This window comes from Chiloscyllium plagiosum, unplaced genomic scaffold (genome assembly GCF_037043375.1).
Source record: "Chiloscyllium plagiosum isolate Xiang-an unplaced genomic scaffold, Cpla_swu_hap1 HiC_scaffold_37, whole genome shotgun sequence".
Classification (NCBI taxonomy): domain Eukaryota; kingdom Metazoa; phylum Chordata; class Chondrichthyes; order Orectolobiformes; family Hemiscylliidae; genus Chiloscyllium; species Chiloscyllium plagiosum.
The window spans coordinates 39,618,394-39,635,673 of record NW_028270175.1 but is presented as its reverse complement, the minus strand read 5'-3'; the positions used below and the strand labels follow the sequence as shown (position 1 = coordinate 39,635,673).

The window sequence follows — 17,280 nt, the reverse complement described above, 5'->3', positions numbered from 1 at the left end:
GCTTTGACTTCCATTTCTTCTAATCTCCTGATAAAATATTCACAGGATGAGGCCATCACTGTCTAGGCCGGCATTTATTGCCCAGAGGGCAGTTAAGAGTCAACTACGTTGCTGTGGGCCTGGAGTCACAGGTAGGCCAGACCAGGTAAGGATCGCAGTTTCCTTCCCAAAAGGATATTAGTGAACCAGATGGGGTTTTCCTATCAGTCGACAATGGATTCATGGTCTTCATTAGACTCTTATTTCCACACTTCTTTTTCAATTGAATTCAAATTCCACCCACTGCTCTGGTGGGATAGAAACCTGGATGCCAGCACATTACCTGGGTAAACAGTCTAGTGATAATAGCACTAGGCCATCACCTCCCCACAGTAGGATATACTGTATAGACCAGACCAGGCAAGGATGGCAGATCTCCTTCCCTAAAGGACCTGAGTGAACTATCTTGGATTTTGATAGTTACGCCGTCGGTATTCCTGAAACTCAACAACCTTTTGAGTTGAATTTAAATTGCATCATTATGCGATTTGACTGTGTATCTCCAGAACATTGTCCTGGATTACTAATCCTCTCCCTCCTAGCGTAGGAACCACAGCAGGGATTGGTGCACAGCAAACTCCCACAAACAGCACATGAGATGGTACCAGGTCATCTGCTTAGTGAAGTTAATGGTGAGATGAATATTGGTAAGACACAAGAGGACCTCACTTCCTCTTCAAATACTGTCCCGGCCTGTCATCTCCGATCCAAAGGCAGCCCCTCTCGTCCACTGTCCATGGAAATGTATGTCTTTTGAAGCTTAAAGAGGCAAGGAGTCTCCCAAGTTTTCTCTACCTTGCTGAAGTGCCGCAATGTCAGTTGGCCTAGTTATCATATCTGAACCAACTTCCAACACTGCATTCAAGTTCTTCAAGTTCTGGTGAAACCATCAGTTGCCCATCTCAGGAAGGAGTATAGGCCTATACTGGGCTGGGAGCTTGCAATTGGAACCCTTCAACATGGAGAGGTTGTTGGAGCTGCAGCTATCACAGGGATGCTAACCACTCAGTCAGAAGACCTCCTGGAAATATACACACACAACAACAGTCATTGAGTCATAGAGATGTACAGCATGGAAACAGACTCTTCAGTCTAACTTTCCCATCCTGACCAGTTATCCTAATTTAATCTAGTCCCATTTGTCAGCATTTGGCCCATATCCCTCTAAACCCTTCCTATTCACATACCCATCCAAATGCCTTTTAAATGTTGTAATTGTACCAGCCTCCACCACTTCCTCTGGCAGCACATTCCATACACGTCCCACCCTCTGTATGAAAAAGTTGCCCCTTAGGTCCCTATTAAATCTTTCCCCTCTCACCTTAAACCTACACCCTCTAGCTTTGGACTCCTCTAACTTGGGAAAAAGACCTTGACTATTCACCCTTTAGAGGGATATGGCCCAAATGTTGGCAAATGGGATATCTGGTTGGCATGGATGAGTTGGACCGAAAGGTCTGGTTCTGTGCTGTACATCTCTATGACTCTATGTGAAATAGGAAGGGGCTCAGGATAGATCCTTGAGGGATACCAGAGATAACATTCGAGACAGTTAAAGGAATCTACTGATGGCAATCCTCTGGCTGTACATTTATTTCTTTTTTTGTTTTATATCCAGAGGTGCATTTTCACTCAACCGAGTGCCTCTATTCTTTATCACCAAATCACCCAGGGCATTTTTTTCACCTATTAATCAGCACCAGTAAATCACCCATGTGTATCAACTGATGTAAATTTCATGCAAAGTCCTCTGAGCGCAAGAGGCCAAAGGGAAGGCAGATGAACTCAGGGCATAGTTAGGAACATAGGACTGGATATCATAGCAATTACAGAAACATGGCTCAGGGATGGACATGACTGGCAGCTTAATGTTCCAGGATATAAATGCTATAGGAAGGGCAGAAAGGGAGACAAGAGAGGAGGGGGAGTCGCATTTTTAATAAGGGATAGCATTTGAGCTGTACTGAGGGAGGATATTCTGGAAATATATCCAGGGAAGTTATTTGGGTAGAACGGAGAAATAAGAAAGGGATGATCACCTTACTGGGATTGTTTTATAGACCCCCAATAGTCAGTGGGAAATTGAGAAACTAGTGTGTAAGGAGATGTCAGTTATCTGTAAGAATAATAGGGTGGTTATGGTAGGGAATTTTAACTTTCCAAACTAGATGGAGAGGAATTTGTTAAGTGTGTACAAGACAATTTTCTAATTCAGTATGTGGATGTACCTACTAGAGAAAAGTGCAAACCTGACCTACTCTTGGGAAATAAGGCAGGGCAGGTGACTGAGGTGTCCGTGGGGGAGCACTTTGGGACCAGTGACCATAATTCTATCAGTTTTAAAATAATGATGGAAAAGGATAGACCAGATCTAACAGTAGACGTTCTAAACTGAAGGAAGGCCAATTTTGACAGGATTAGGAAAGAACTTTCAAAAGCTGATTGGGGGCAGATGTTCGCAGGTAAAGGGACGGCTAGAAAATGGAAAGCCTTCAGATATGAGATAACGAGAATCCAGAGAAAGTATATTCCTGTCAGGGTGAAAGGAAAGGCTGGTAGGTATAGGGAATACTGGATGACTACAGAAATTGAGGGTTTGGTTAAGAAAAAGAAAGAAACATATGTCAGGTATAGACAAGATAGATCGAGTGAATCCTTAGAAGAGTATAAAGGCAGTAGGAGTATACTTAAGAGGGAAATCAGGAGGGCAAAAAGGGGACATGAGATAGCTTTGGCAATTAGGGTTAAGAAGAATCCAAAAGGTTTTTACAAATACATTAAAGACAAAAGGGTAACTAGGGAGAGAATAGGGCCCTCAAAGATTAGCAAGGTGGCCTTTGTGCGGAGCCACAGGAGATGGGGGAGATACCAAACCAGTATTTTGCATCAGTGTTTACTGTGGAGAAGGATATGGAACATATAGAATGTAGGGAAATAGATGGTGACATCTTGCAAAATGTCCAGGTTACAGAGGAGGAAGTGCTGGATATCTTCCAGGTGGATGCATAAAGGTGGATAAATCCCCAGGACCTGATCAGGTGTACCCTAGAACTCTGTGGGAAACTAGGGAAGTGATTGCTGGGCCTCTTACTGAGATATTTGTATCATTGATAGTCACAGGTGAGATGCCGGAAGACTGGAGGTTAGCCAAAGTGATACCACTGTTTAAGAAGGGTGGTAAAGACAAGCCAGGGAACTATAGACCAGTAAGCCTGACATCGGTGGTGGACAAGTTGTTAGAGGGAATCCTGAGGGACAGGATTTACATGTGTTTGGAAAGGCAAGGACTGGTTCGGGATTGTCAACATGGCTTTGCGTGTGGGAAATCATGTCTCACAAACTTGATTGAGTTTTTTGAAAAAGTAAAAAGGAGATTGATGAGGGCAGAGCAGTAGATGTGATCTATATGGACTTCAGTAAGGCGTTCGACAAGTTCCCGATGAGAGACTGATTAACAAGGTTAGATCTCATGGAATACAGGGAGAGCTAGTCATTTGGGTACATAACTGGCTCGAAGGTAGAAGACAGAGGGTGGTGGTGGAGGGAGCTTCGGAGAGTCGGTGTGGACTTGTTGGGCTGAAGGGCCTGTTTCCACACTAAAAAAAATTCAGCATCTCCATATAGTTCAAACTCTCCAACCCAAGAAACATCCAATAAAGCTGGTTAAATGATGACCATACAATGACTTTTCCTGAAGAAGGGCTTATGCCCGAAATGTCGATTCTCCTGCTCCTTGGATGCTGCCTGACCTGCTGCGCTTTTCCAGCAACACATTTTTCAGCTCTGATCTCCAGCATCTGCAGTCCTCACTTTCTCCACCATACAATGACTGTCAATTATTGTTAACAATCCATCTGGTTCACTATGTCTTTCATGGTAGAAAATCTACCATCCTTACCAAGTCTGGTCTACATGTGACTCCAGACCCACAGTAACGTAGTTGACTCTTAATAGCCAATGGGCACTAAAGCAATACCCATAAACCATGAACAGACATTTTAAAAATGAAAAACTGACAATATCCTGCCCCTGAAAATATTACTGTAACACTCTTTCTCTCTAAACCCCATTCTGCACTCCGTGCAATCACTTAACACTCTGAGGAGAAGGTCAGAGAGTAACTGACCAATTGGATTGGTCTTAACAGCACCACCGGGACCAGTGGTTACCACTGGAACTTCATCTCATTCCTGAAGAGGGGGAGCCATGAGGCAGATGGCAGGTTTGTTAAATGGAGGATGGGAGCTTCTCACTGGCACCACGACAGGATGCCTCAGGGATGAGGGGGCACTGAAATGCACAGTCCAGGCAGGAGGGAGGGACAGACATTTGGGGTGGGGGCATCACTTATTGAAAATGGGACTCATGATGAAGGGTCATCCCTTTCTCCCGGGCAGCATCTTGCATGTAGCTAACCTCCTGCTGGCTGACAAAGTACGGCCAGACACGAAGAGGCAGTTAAGTGGCCATACGCTGGTCAATGTTAGGGCCTTGACTGATGCCAGAATAGGAAAGCCAACTGAGTCTCACCCTACTGCTTATTCAATCCCAGTCAGGTCAGGCTAGCGAAGTAAATGGTTAAAAAGGCAGTTGGAGAATTTTACTTGCAGGGGACAGTTCAAATTCAGCTGATTGTACCAGTGTGGGATTGCCATTACTTCAATCGATCGAGCTCGAATTTGATGTATTATTGTCGCATGTGCCTGGGTACAGTGAAAAGTTTTGTTTTGTGTGCAGTACAGACAGATCATACCATACAAAGTGCATTAAGGAGATAGAACAGAGCGAGGAATATAGTGTTGTGGCTGCAGAGAAGTTGCACAGACAGTGAGATCAACATTAAATTTAATATTTGAGAGTCTATTAACCAGCGGGGAGAGAAGATATTCTTAACTCTATTGATACATGTTTCTGGGATTATTTCCAGGATATTTAAACAAGGCTGAATTGTTCAATACTTTGATTTAACTCGGAGTCTTCAGAGAGCAGCAGTTGGAAAATGTAAATGACTGGATGTGAAGGTTCATGACACAAACAGAGTTTCACATCGAGTTTGCATTCATTTAATTTTCAAGCAATGAGTTCTGTCCCTGTGGCTTTTCCTTACGGTTTTGGCCAATCATAAAGGGTTTTTTTTCTGTTTTCATTCACAAAATGAAAGTGTCACTGGCCAAGTTAGCATTTTTTGCCCATCCCTAATGGTCCAGAGGGCAGTTGAGAGTCGACCACATTGCTGTGGCTCTGGAGTCATGTGTAGGCCAGGCCAGGTAGAGACAGCAGTTTCAGATTAGATTTAGATTAGATTACAGTGTGGAAACAGGCCCTTCGGCCCAACAAGTCCACACCGACCCGCCGAAGCGAAACCCACCCATACCCCTACATTTACACCTTACCTAACACTACGGGAAATTTAGTATGGCCAATTCACCTGACCCTGCATATCTTTGGACTGTGGGAGGAAACCGGAGCACCCGGAGGAAACCCACGCAGACACGGGGAGAACGTGCAAACTCCACACAGTCAGTCGCCTGAGTCGGGAATTGAACCCGGGTCTCTGGCGCTGTGAGGCAGCAGTGCTAACCACTGTGCCACCGTGCCTTCCCTAAAGGACTACCATTAATTGGTTGAAAAACAATTGGCAATGGATTCACGGCCATCCCGGGATTCTTAATTTCAGATTTTTGTTGAATTCAAATTCCACCATCTACCATGGCACATTTCAGCACCCAGAACAATTCCTGCATTTCCAGGTGAATAGTCTGGCAATGATACCAACAGGCCATCACCTCCTCTTTCGTTCTCCAGTTGGGGAACCTTGCAGAAATTCACCCCCAAACGAGCTGCTTCTTGTTCAAACCAGGAAAGATGGTCCCGAGTCTAGGTTGTGTGTGTGTGTGACGACAAGCAGACGACAAGCAACATGAATTTGACTGGGACAACACTACCATTATAGGGCAAGCCAAACAAAGAACAGCCAGGGAATTCCTAGAAGCATAGCACTCATCCACAAACTCCATCAACAAACACATCGACCTGGACCCAATATACCGGCCACTACAGCGGACAGCTGAAACTGACAACCGGAAGCGGCAGGGACAGGCCACTATAAATGCCGGAGGAAACACCACAGAAGCGCTTCACAGAAGGCTTCCAAGCACTGAGGATGTCACCTAGACAGGGGACGAAACGTTTGCAACAAAAACTTCCAGCTCGGCGAACAGAACCACAGCAGTCCATGTTGCCATAATCCCAAACTAAACTAGTGCCCACCTGCCTGCACTTGGCCATATCAGTCCAAACCTTTCCTATTCATGTATTTATCCAAATGTCTTTGAAACATTGTAACTGTCGATGGCCCCACCATTTTCTCTGGAAGTTCATTCCACACACGAATCACTCCCTGTGTAAAAACAGTTCTTCCTCATGTCCTTTTACAGTTTTTCTCCTCTCACCTTAAAAATATGCCCCCTTGTCTTGAAATCCTCCACCCTAGGAAAAAGACACCTGCCAGTCACCTTATCCAGACCCCTCATGGTTTTAAACACCTCTATAAGGTCACCCCTTAACCTCCAGTGAAGAAAATGCCAGCCTTTCCTTATAATTCAAATCCTCCATTTTTGGCAACATCCTAATAAATCTTTTCTGAACCTTCTCTTAACAACCTGTTCAGGGATATTATTCCACACCTCCAGTGCGGGTGGGACTTGAACCTGGCTCAGAGGTAGGGATGCTACCATTGCACCACAAGACCCCTTCAGGTTCCATTCCAATTCCACTTTAGTGTTTCTCAGATGTTGTAGCAGTACAGATTGTCCTTGTATCAAGAAACTCATGAGGCATTGATCTTTGAGGTTGAAGGTGAGAGATGAATGTGCTTACAGGCAAAGCAGATGATTGCAAAAACAGGAATCTAGGGCAGTGCCATGACTGGGGGTCAAGCTGATCCCGAGATGTAGACTCAATTGTCTAAAGGACCACTTCTGAGCTGCATGACTCCATGGTACAGGTGGAGGCATGGAACCTGTGAATGATCCCCAACCTGCACTCACTCACTGGAGAACTGAACTGAGCTGAGCCCTGCTTTGATGGGGAAGGGTATACACACACACACACACACACACATACACACAGCACAAGTACCCTTCATGGGCATCAACCCAGTACTCAGAGCCTGCACCGTGGTTTATCAGGGAATTCTGGAGTGCAGACTAAATCTGACCCTGACTCTGACCATAGCCATTATCCAACAAGTCAGGGTGTTGCTGATACACCCTGTCTCCTGGAAGCTATCAAGCATGTTCATTCCAGCACTGGGGATGCTGCACAGTGATCCCAGTGATTTGCAAAGCTAGAGACAACACAGCACTCCCACACTGTAAACAGGAAAAGTCCTTTCCTATTATTTACATCAAGAAGTGTTACCTCATCTTGTTTTTACTCTCTCTCTTTATCTCTTTACTTGCATTTTCTCTCTTTGTCTTTCTTTTTTTCCTTCTTTCCCTCTTTCAGCCTCTCTTTTTTCTTTCTCTCTTCCTTCTCTTTCTTGCTTGCTTTCTCTTTTTCTCTCTCTTTCTTGCTTTCTCTTCCTTTCTTTCATTGTCTCTCTTTTCTTTCCTTCTCTCTCTCTCATTTCACTTTATTTGTCCCTCTCTCTTTCTCCCTTTCCCTCTATCCCTCTATCTTTCTCTCTCTCGCACTCTCTCTTTCTCACTTGTGCTTTCTCACTCTATCAGCATCATCATTCTCACTGGCTCTCCTTCAGTTCAATTTGGACGGAGTGTGTCAGTGGAGCAACCCTTTGGCTGAGGCATTCAACCATGATCCCACTGACTGTGGTGCAATTTTGTGTGGCTATCACAGATCCCCATAGCCTTAGCTTAAGAAACAAGAGAACAAACTGTTTTCCTGGGGACAGAGTCAAAATTTCTAACTCAACCAACTGTTTATGCACCTCAGTGCAGTATGTTGGAACTTGCCGTGTACTAACATTTACTGGGCTTTCTGACTAGATGCTGAACTTTTACAAAATGGATATGTTAGTGAGTTTTGAGAAGATTTGTAGCTCAGGTTGAGGTTCTGGATGTAGGTTTGCTCGCTGAGCTGGAAGACTTGTTTTCAAACATTTCATCACCCTACTAGGTGACATAATCAGTGAGCCTCTCGTGAAGCACTGGTGGTCTGGCCGGCTTTTTATTTATGTGTTTAGGTCTCCTTGGGTTGGTGACATCATTTCTGTGGTGATGTCATTTCCTGTTCCTTTTCTCAGGGGGTGGTAAATGGGATCCAACTCAATGCATTTGTTGATAGAGTTCTAGTTGGAATGCCGTGCTTCTAGGAATTCTCATGCGTGTCTCTGTTTGGCTTGTCCTAGGATGGATGTGTTGTCCCAGTCAAAGTAGTGTCCTTCCTCAACCGTATGTAAGGATACTAGTGAGTGTGGGTCATGTCGTTTTGTGGGTAGTTGATGTTTGTGTATCCTGATAGCTAGTCTTCAGCCTGTTTGTCCAATATAGTGTTTGTTACAGTTCTTGCATGGTATTTTGTAAATGACAGTTTTGCTTGTTGCCTGTATATGGTCTTTCAAGTTCATCAGCAGCTATTTTAGTGTGTTGGTGGGTTTGTGGGCTACCATGATGCCAAGGGGTCTGAGTAGTCTAGCAGTCATTTCTGAGGTGTCTTTAATGTAGGGGGAGAGTGGCTATGGTTTCTGGACATGTTTTGTCTGCTTATTTGGGTTTGTTATTGAGAAATCGGCGGACTGTGTTCATTGGGCACCTGTTCTTTTGGAATACACTGTATAGATGATTTTCCTCTGCTCTGCATAGTTCCTCTGTGCTGCAGTGTGTGGTGGTGCATTGAAATAATGTTCTAATGCAGCTTTGTTTGTGGGTGTTGGGATGATTACTTCTGAAGTGCAGTATTTGGCCCGTATGTGTTGTTTGCCTGTAGACACTGGTTTGAAGTTTCCCCATTGGCTTTTAGGTAAAAACAAGGACTGCAGATGCTGGAAACCAGATTCTAGGTTAGAGTGGTGCTGGAAAAGCACAGCAGTTCAGGCAGCATCCGAGGAACAGGAAGATTGATGTTTCGGGCAAGAGCCTATTCCTGATGAAGGGCTTTTCCCGAAACGTCGATTTTCTTGCTCCTCAGATGCTGCCTGAACTGCTGTGCTTTTCCAGCACCACTCTAACTCATTGGCGTTTAGCTCTACTACGACATCTAGGAATGCCAGCTTGTTGTTGTTTTCCTCCTCTTTAGTCAAATTTATGCCAGTAAGGGTATTATTGATGGTCTTGAAGGTTTCCTCTAACATGTTTGGTTTAGTGATGACAAAGGCATTATCCAAGTAGTGGACCCAAATCTTGGAGTGGATGCTTGGCAGAGCTGTTTGTTTGAGTCTCTGCATTACTGCCTCTGCTAAGAACCCTGACATCGGAGATCCCATGGGTGTTTTGTAGGTTTGTCTGTAGGTTTTGTTGTTGCAGGAGAAGTGGGTGGTAAGGCATAGGCCCACCATCTTGGTGATACTATCCTGGCTGGTGAAGTTGGTGGTGTTTGGTGTATGTGTCTTTGGGTCTTCTAATAGTGTAGTCAGTGTTTCCTTGGCCAGGTTGATGTTGATGGATGTGAACAGGGCTGTTTCATCCTCTTCTTTCTTGATGCCTTTGATGGTCTTCAGGAATTCTTGGAAGGAATTCAGGAAACATCCGGTAGGTGGATGACACCTTTGTCATCATTAAACGCTGCTGAAACTCAGACTCTCCAAAACACAGCCCCCAGCACCGAAGAGGTTAATGCAAATACCATAGCCCCGCCTCCCCTGGAATGAGATTGGTGAATGCCGTGCCAAGATCCCCGCCCACAGCCTGCCCCTGACCCTGCCATTGGTGGAAGGGCGCTGTCAATCGGGGGAGTGGGCGTTTCGGTGCTGCCTCACGTTGTGCAATAGCAGGGAGAGGCTCCTTTAACACAGACAGGAACGGTACAGCAGAGCACAGCGTATGGCCAGCATGGTAGGGAAGGTTTTTTTTAATTGGGGGGGGGAGGAAGGGGAGTTGTGTTTGATGGATGTTTTATGAAGAATATTTTGTTTCTGTCTGTGTTGATCGTGTGAAATTAGATACCAGCAGGAGAGTGCAGCCAATTCCCACCTTGACTCCTCTTCATGCTGTGTCCCCCCCCCCCCCCCCCCCGGTAACTGCAGCTTTGATTCTAACGCAGGAGAAGGAAGTTTAATGATTGCCGGTGAACTGCTGGAGCTAATTGTTGACTTTTGCTGAGCGTAAACGAGTCCAGTTGCTGTACACAGTACAGTTTCACTTCTCTGTGAATTTTCATCTGTTCACTTTCCGCCACGCGTGGGGTTAGCGACTCGCTCCCATTCCCCCTTGTTTTCGGTTTTGCATTTGTTTGCAATTCCCAGTCCACTGCAGCAACCTCCTCCATACATTTCGGTAATCACTTGTCTCACTCTCCCCTCTTGATGTGCCCTGTGTGGCCCACAGCCCAGGTTCGAGTCAACGCTTTTGGGCTGAGCTTTCACCTCGATGGGGTCTGGTGAAGTGAACGGGGAGGAACACAGTTTGATTGCCAGGTTTCCCGTTTGATGAGTGAAGTTATAATTCATTTCCTTTCATACTGAGATAAAAGGATCACCGCACTGACTGAGTTTTCAAAGAATTTAGGAAAGGCAAGAGACGAGCCCCAGCATTTCTTTCTGTTCCATCCTCCAGTGGAAACAGCTGCATTGGAAATGTGCAGCAGCTCCTGCTGTTAAACAGAGAGCACCCAAAGCCAGCAGACGTTTGAGAAAGTGACAGGGGAGAATGGCTGTCCAGCTCTGTGCACGTCAGGTTATTCAATCCCTCGTTCTAGATTAGAGTGGTGCTGGAAGATCACAGCAGTTCTGCTGTGCTCTTCCAGCACCACTAATCCAGAATCTGGTTTCCAGCATCTGCAGTCATTGTTTTTACCCTATTCAATCCCTCGCTCATCCGTCTATAATTGATGCTCCTCAAAGTGAAACTTGGTGAAATTCTTCTCCTTGTTCTCAGTGTCACTGCAGAGCCCAATCCATCGCTCAGCTCCTGCTTTTCTCGAGCTGTTCTGTTTTGGAAACAAGTGTGTTGTGTGGAGGGCTGTGTTTGAGCATGATGGCAGTTGTTGTGGGTGCATCAGTGACACCCTTTACACCCTCTATACCCTCCTCGCTGTAGGGGGGAGGGGGGGGGGGTTCCAGATCCATTCACCCCATCCCTCCATCTCTGCCACCTCTGGTGAAGCAACTTTCCGCACCAACATTCCTGATGGAACTCATTTTGCCTCAACTGAAGACCCCTAACCTCAACCTCCACTGTGTCCATCCCATTTCCTCAACCTCTCATCTCACCCCTACCCCTGCATCCCCACCCCCCAGAAAGATGATTTGAATCCTGTTGACCTCCCGTTCCAGCCAATCAGCCTCGGTATTCAGTTGACCATCCACCATCAAAGCCACTGTGAAGTCACCACCAAACGCGTTTTGTCTTCTGCCTGCAGAAATGACTGTTCCCTTTGGGACACTCCAGTCCACTGATCTTTTAACTTTATTTCTTCAATTTTCTAATTTTAAATCTAAGATTTTGTACTTGGGGTAAATTTGTACCTAAGATGGTGATGGGGTGGCACGGTGGCTCAGTGGTTAGCACTGCTGCCTCACACGACCAGGGACCCGGGTTCGATTCCAGCCTCGGGCAACTATCTGTGTGGAGTTTGCACATTCTCCCTGTGTCTGCGTGGGTTTCCTCCGGGTGCTCCAGTTTCCTCCCACAGTCTAAAGGTGTCCGGGTCAGGTGAATTGGCCGTGCTAAATTGCCCGTAGCATTAGGTGCATTAGCCAGATGGAAATGGGTCAGGGTGGATTACTCTTCAGAGGGTCGGTGTGGACTGGTTGGGCCAAAGGGCCTGTTTCCACCCTGAGGAGAATCTAATCAATTGGTGACTTTGTGCATTTTTTGCTGTATTCATGTCTCCCTGTCCTTGACTATATGTGATAATAAACCTAATTCCAATTTCTGAAGGTGAAACAGTGGCAGAGAGCTATTCCCTTTTAACGTGTAACCCACGGAGCTTGGCTAAAGCTCTGGGAACGTGGGTTCAAATCCCACCACAGTAAATAGTGAAATTCCATTCATAAATCTGGAATTCAGAGCAGGTTTAGCGGTAACTGCTGTCCAAAGTTGTTTTCATAATAAAAAAAGGTTCACTGATGCCTTTGTTTTGGCGATGGCAATCTCCAGCCTTACTTGGTCTGGTTTGCAGACCTACGACAATGTGGCTGATTCGACACCATTCTTTAAATGACACCCAGTGCAAGGGGCAGTTAGGGATGGATAATAAATGCTTCCTTAGCCAGCCACACCCACCTCCCAGGATTGGACATGGAGGGACAAAAAATAAATCGTTTACAACATTTAATCCCCCTCTCACCATTTGCTAGCAAGCAGTTCTGGGCGGCAGATTGAGGCTGATTGAAACTCCAGGCCAGGGCTAGGTCCAGGGAAGGCTCACTTTAAAATCTAGACTTTCTCCTTTTGTTTTGGATAAGCCCCTTTAAGATCTGGACAGTTGTTCTTTTGTTTATGGCTCTGTTTGTTTTTAGAATTCTGGTTTTGTGTTTTAAGCTGGTATTTTGAGAATGGTGACTTTATACACTTTTCACTGTACTCATGCGTTATTGACAATAAAATCTCAGTTCTAATTCCAGTTCCTGACTCCTCACCTGCCACGGTTTTAAATGCCCCAAGGTAAGCAATACCTTTCCATGCTGTTCTTTCAGGTTGGTTGACTGTATTCACTCCCCATGATGCAGTCTACTGTAGAGAGTGGACACCAACCGCAGATTGGAGGACCTCTATTCAGCCCATGACCCAGGGCTCCTGACCCCTTGTACATCTATTATCCATATTGATACCTTGATACTACCAGGACTACAGTCTGCCTGCAGCTTCCTGCAGTCTTCGAGTGAGGCACAAAGTCAGTTCAAGGAACAGCTCGTGCCCTTTCAACCAGCTATGCTACAGCCCTGTGGACTCATTCAACAATTTTTGAATTGTTGAACATCAGGACCTTTGTTCCCTAGTCCATCTTGAGAAGATGGTGGTGAGCTGTCTTCTGGTACTGCTGCAGTCCACTTCCTGTAGTTTGACCCACAATACCCTCAGGGAGGAAATTCCAGGATTTTGGCCCAGTGACACTTAATAGTAATGATATGTTGGGAAGTCAGGATGGCAAGTGGCTTGGAGGGGAACTTGGAAATGGTGGTGTTCCCATGTATCTTGGCATCTCAGTGGTCAAGGTTGTGCTGGAAGGTGCTGTCGAAGGGTCTTTGGTGAATTTCTGCAGAGCATCCTGTAGGTAGCACACACTGCTGCTACTGAGCATCACTGATGGAGGGAGTGGATGCTTGTGGATGTGGTGTCAATCAGGTAGGCTGTTTTCTCATAGAAAGCAAGTGGGGAGCATTCTAACACTGCTGACTTGTGTCTTGTAGATGATGGACAGGTTTTGGGGAGTCAGGAGGTGGGTTACTTACCACAGTATTCCTATCCTCTGACCAGCTTTTATAGCTACTGTACTTGTGTGGTGAGTCCAGTTTAGTTTCTGGTCAATTACAACTCCAGAATGTTGATAATCGGGGAGTTAGTGAGGGTAATGCCTTTGAATGTCAAGGTTCAGTGGTTAGATTCATCCTTGGACGTGGTCATTGTCTAGCACTATTTGGCACCAAGATGTTACCACTTTTTCAGCCCCTGCCTGGATGTTGTCCAGGATCTTGTTGAACATGGACCACTTCAATATCTGAGGGGTTGTGAATGGTGCTGAATGTTGTGCAATCATCAATGAACATTCCCACTTCTGACCTTATGATGGAGGGAAGGTCATTGAAGCAGCTGAAGATGGCTGGGCTTCGGACACTACCCTGAGGAACACCTGCAGAGATGTCCTGGAATTGAGATGACTGACCTCCAACAACAACCACAACCATATTCCTAAGTGTCAGACATGACTCCAAACAGCAGTAGTTAGCCACCGATACCCATTGATTCCAGTTTTGCCAGGGCTTCTTGATGCCATACTTGGTCAAGTGCGGCCTTGATATCAAGAGATATAACTCTCACCTCACTTCTGAAATTCAGCTCTTTTGTCCATGATTAAACCAAGGCTGTAATGAGGTCAGGAGCTGAGTGGTCCTGGCGAAACCCAAACTGGGTGTCACAGAGCAGATTATCACTGAGTAGATGTTGCTTGATGATCGAGAGTAGACTGATGGAGCGATAATTAGCTGGGTTAGATTTGTCCTGCTTTTTGTACATGGGACATAACTGGGCACATTTTCCACATTGTTGGGGAGATGCCAGTGTTGCAATTGTACTGGAACAGCTAGGAATGCAGCAAGTTCTGGAGCACAGCTCTCCATTACTATTGCCGGAATATGGTCAGAGTACACATCCATTGCAGTCTCCAGTGTCTCCAACCACTTCTTGATATCATGTGGAGTGAATTGGTGTCTGTGATGCTAGGGACCTCTGGAGGAGGCTGAGATGGATTATCCACTCGGCACTTCTGGCTGAAGATTGCTGCGAAAGCTTCAGCCTTATCTTTTGCCCTGATGTGCTGGGCTCCTCCATCATTGAAGATGGGGATATTAGTGGAGTCTCTTCCAATGAGTTGTTAATTGTCCACCATTATTCATGACTAGATGTGGCAGGACTGCAGAGCTTAGATCTGATCCATTGATTATGGGATTGTTCAGCGTTCTCTACCACAAGTTGCTTATGCGGTTTGGTGCGCAAGTAGAGCAATTTGGGTGGCTTCACCAGATTGAAACCTCCTGTTTAGATGTGGCTGGTGCTGCTCCTGACATATCCTTTTGTACTCTGTATTGAGCCAGGGTTGATCCCCTGACTTGATGGTAAGGGTTGAGTGGGAGATATGCCAGGCCATGAGGCTACAGATTGTGCTGGAGTACAGATTCTGCTGCTGTTGATGGCCCACAGTGCCTCATGGATGTCCCGTCCTGAGCTGCTGGATCTGTTCCAGGTCTGTCCCATTTAGCGCGGTGATAGTGCTACACAACACAATGGAGGTTATTCTCAATGTGAACGGGGGCTTTGGTTACTCTTACCGATACTGTCACCTGCAGCTGGCAGATTGGTCAGTATGTGGTCAAGTATGCTTTATTCTCTTGTTGGTTACCTCACCACTTGCTGCAGACCCAGTCTAGCAGCTATGTCTTTCAGGACCCGACCAGCTCAATCAGCAGTGCTACTGCCGAACCCACCCAAAGGGCTTTTGATACCCTTGCCACCCTCTGTGTTTCCTCTAACTGGTGTTCTCTGAACTCATTTTTTTTTGTCCTTATTAGCCCTCACTTGGCCCTGCATCCACAATCCTTTTGCCATTTGAATCTCTCCTGTCTCCTAACTTGTTGAACACCCCCTCCCCTTTTCCCCACCCCCTACCCCCACTCCCTTGCTTCAAGTTCCTTGATGAAAGGTTAACTCTGTTTTACTCTCCATAGCTGCTGTCAGCCCTACTGAGTGTTTCTGATGTTCTCTGTCTTTATTTATGATTTTCAGCATCTGCACTATTTTACCTAGCAGCTCCTGTGGTCTAACTAAGCATCCCCTACACTCCTGACATTAGGGTGTACTGTAAGTTGCTGATGGTGGAAAATGCACCAAAATGAAACTTGGTTGGATTGCAAGGTAAAAGGCAATCTGTGCAATTGAGCATGTACACTGGATCGTCTTGTTGTTGTCATTGCTCCATTGGAAACTGTAAATAATTCCAATTAGTCTCACTGTGGGAGTTAGTATGATTCTTATCATTAAGTACCTTGCCACCACCTTCAGTACTCACTCCTGTCAGTACTGACGCACATTGATGGCAGTGTGGACCATCCACAAAATGCACCTTCTAATCCCGCAATCTCTACTGTCTAAAAGGACAAGGACAGCACATACACGGGAACACCATCCCCTGCAAGTTCCTCTCCAAGCCACTCACCATGCTGACTTGGAAATATATCACCGTTCCTTCACTGATGCTGGGTCCAATTCCTGGTACTCCCAAAGGGCACTCTGAGTATACCTACAGCAGGTGGACTGCAGCGGTTCAAGAAAGCAACTCACCATTACCTTCCCAAAGGCAATTTGTGATGGACCATAAAGGCTGGCCGGCTAGTGATGCCCTCATCTCAGGAGTAATGTAATTAAGATCATCTCTCCAGTCGCAGAGGATTGGATTAGAAAGGATCCCATTGTTCTTTCAGCATCCCTGGGTCAAAATGCTAGAATCCCTAAAAGCATGATGGAGTACTTTCTTCAGATGGAGTGTAGTAGTGGCTCACCTGGCATTCTGGTGGGCAATGATGGCTTAACCCACATCCCAAACAGCATTTTAACAAACATTATAATCCCGGCTCTGAAATTATCCAGTTTGTTGAATCAGCTTTTACAACCAGTCATTGTAGGATTGTAAATCTTGTGTTATGAACAGCTCTGATCTTTGGCCCCTGTTAACTTCTCTGCAGGGAAGAATGCTGTTTTGGAACACATAGCCATGTTTTGTTATGAACTGAGCAGTGTCAGTCAACCCCACAGACCTGTAATATTCATGTGTTGTGATGGCTTCTACTTGATTTTCTGTGCCTGTTTTTAAAATCACATGATGTCTGTTCATGAACAACTGACACATCTGCCTATTTCGCCATCTCTGCTCTGAGCTCCTCTGTTGTGTGAGGGATGGATCTTGGGGCGATCAGGATGTAGTAATGTATGAAGAAAACATCAGACACATCCAAGCTAGGAACTTGTAACAACCAGGAGCTGATCACATAACCCTCTTGAGCTGCTCCAGCTACTGAGACACTGGCTTAACTTCCATATCAACTCTGCTTTCTTGCCATATCTCTTAGTTCCCTTTTGTGGTGAAAAATATTTCTGTTATAACTGCCCTCTGAAATGGTTTCACAAGCCATTTTGTTTAGATTAGTGAGGGTTGGGACTCTAGTGATTTTTAATGAGGTTAGCCAGGTGGATTTCATTGAGTACACATTCCCTGATTGGGGTTGTTGACCTGGAACGATCAGGGAGCCCTGGCTGACAGATATGAGCAGGAGTTTAAGAGACTCTCCTCCGGCTAGGGCCTGGCTCTGAGCTCGCTGGTCAGAGTATGTACTGTGCACGTGGAAGTAAA

General features: G+C 45.7%; 1 protein-coding gene across 2 annotated transcripts in view; it reads left to right on the top strand.

The window, feature by feature from the left end:
* LOC122540197 (endothelin-converting enzyme 1-like) overlaps positions 1-17,280 on the top strand; it is a 334,937-nt gene that overhangs the window by 78,936 nt on the left and 238,721 nt on the right. Inside the window, exon 1 of one of the 2 annotated variants that reach the window (XM_043675567.2) lies at positions 9,998-10,052. The exons of the other annotated variant lie outside the window; for it this stretch is intronic. Within the exon in view, the coding sequence (XP_043531502.2) occupies positions 10,041-10,052 (12 nt within the window). The 5' untranslated portion in view covers positions 9,998-10,040. Of the gene's footprint in view, positions 1-9,997; positions 10,053-17,280 lie in introns of those variants that run through there. 2 annotated transcript variants of the gene reach the window in all.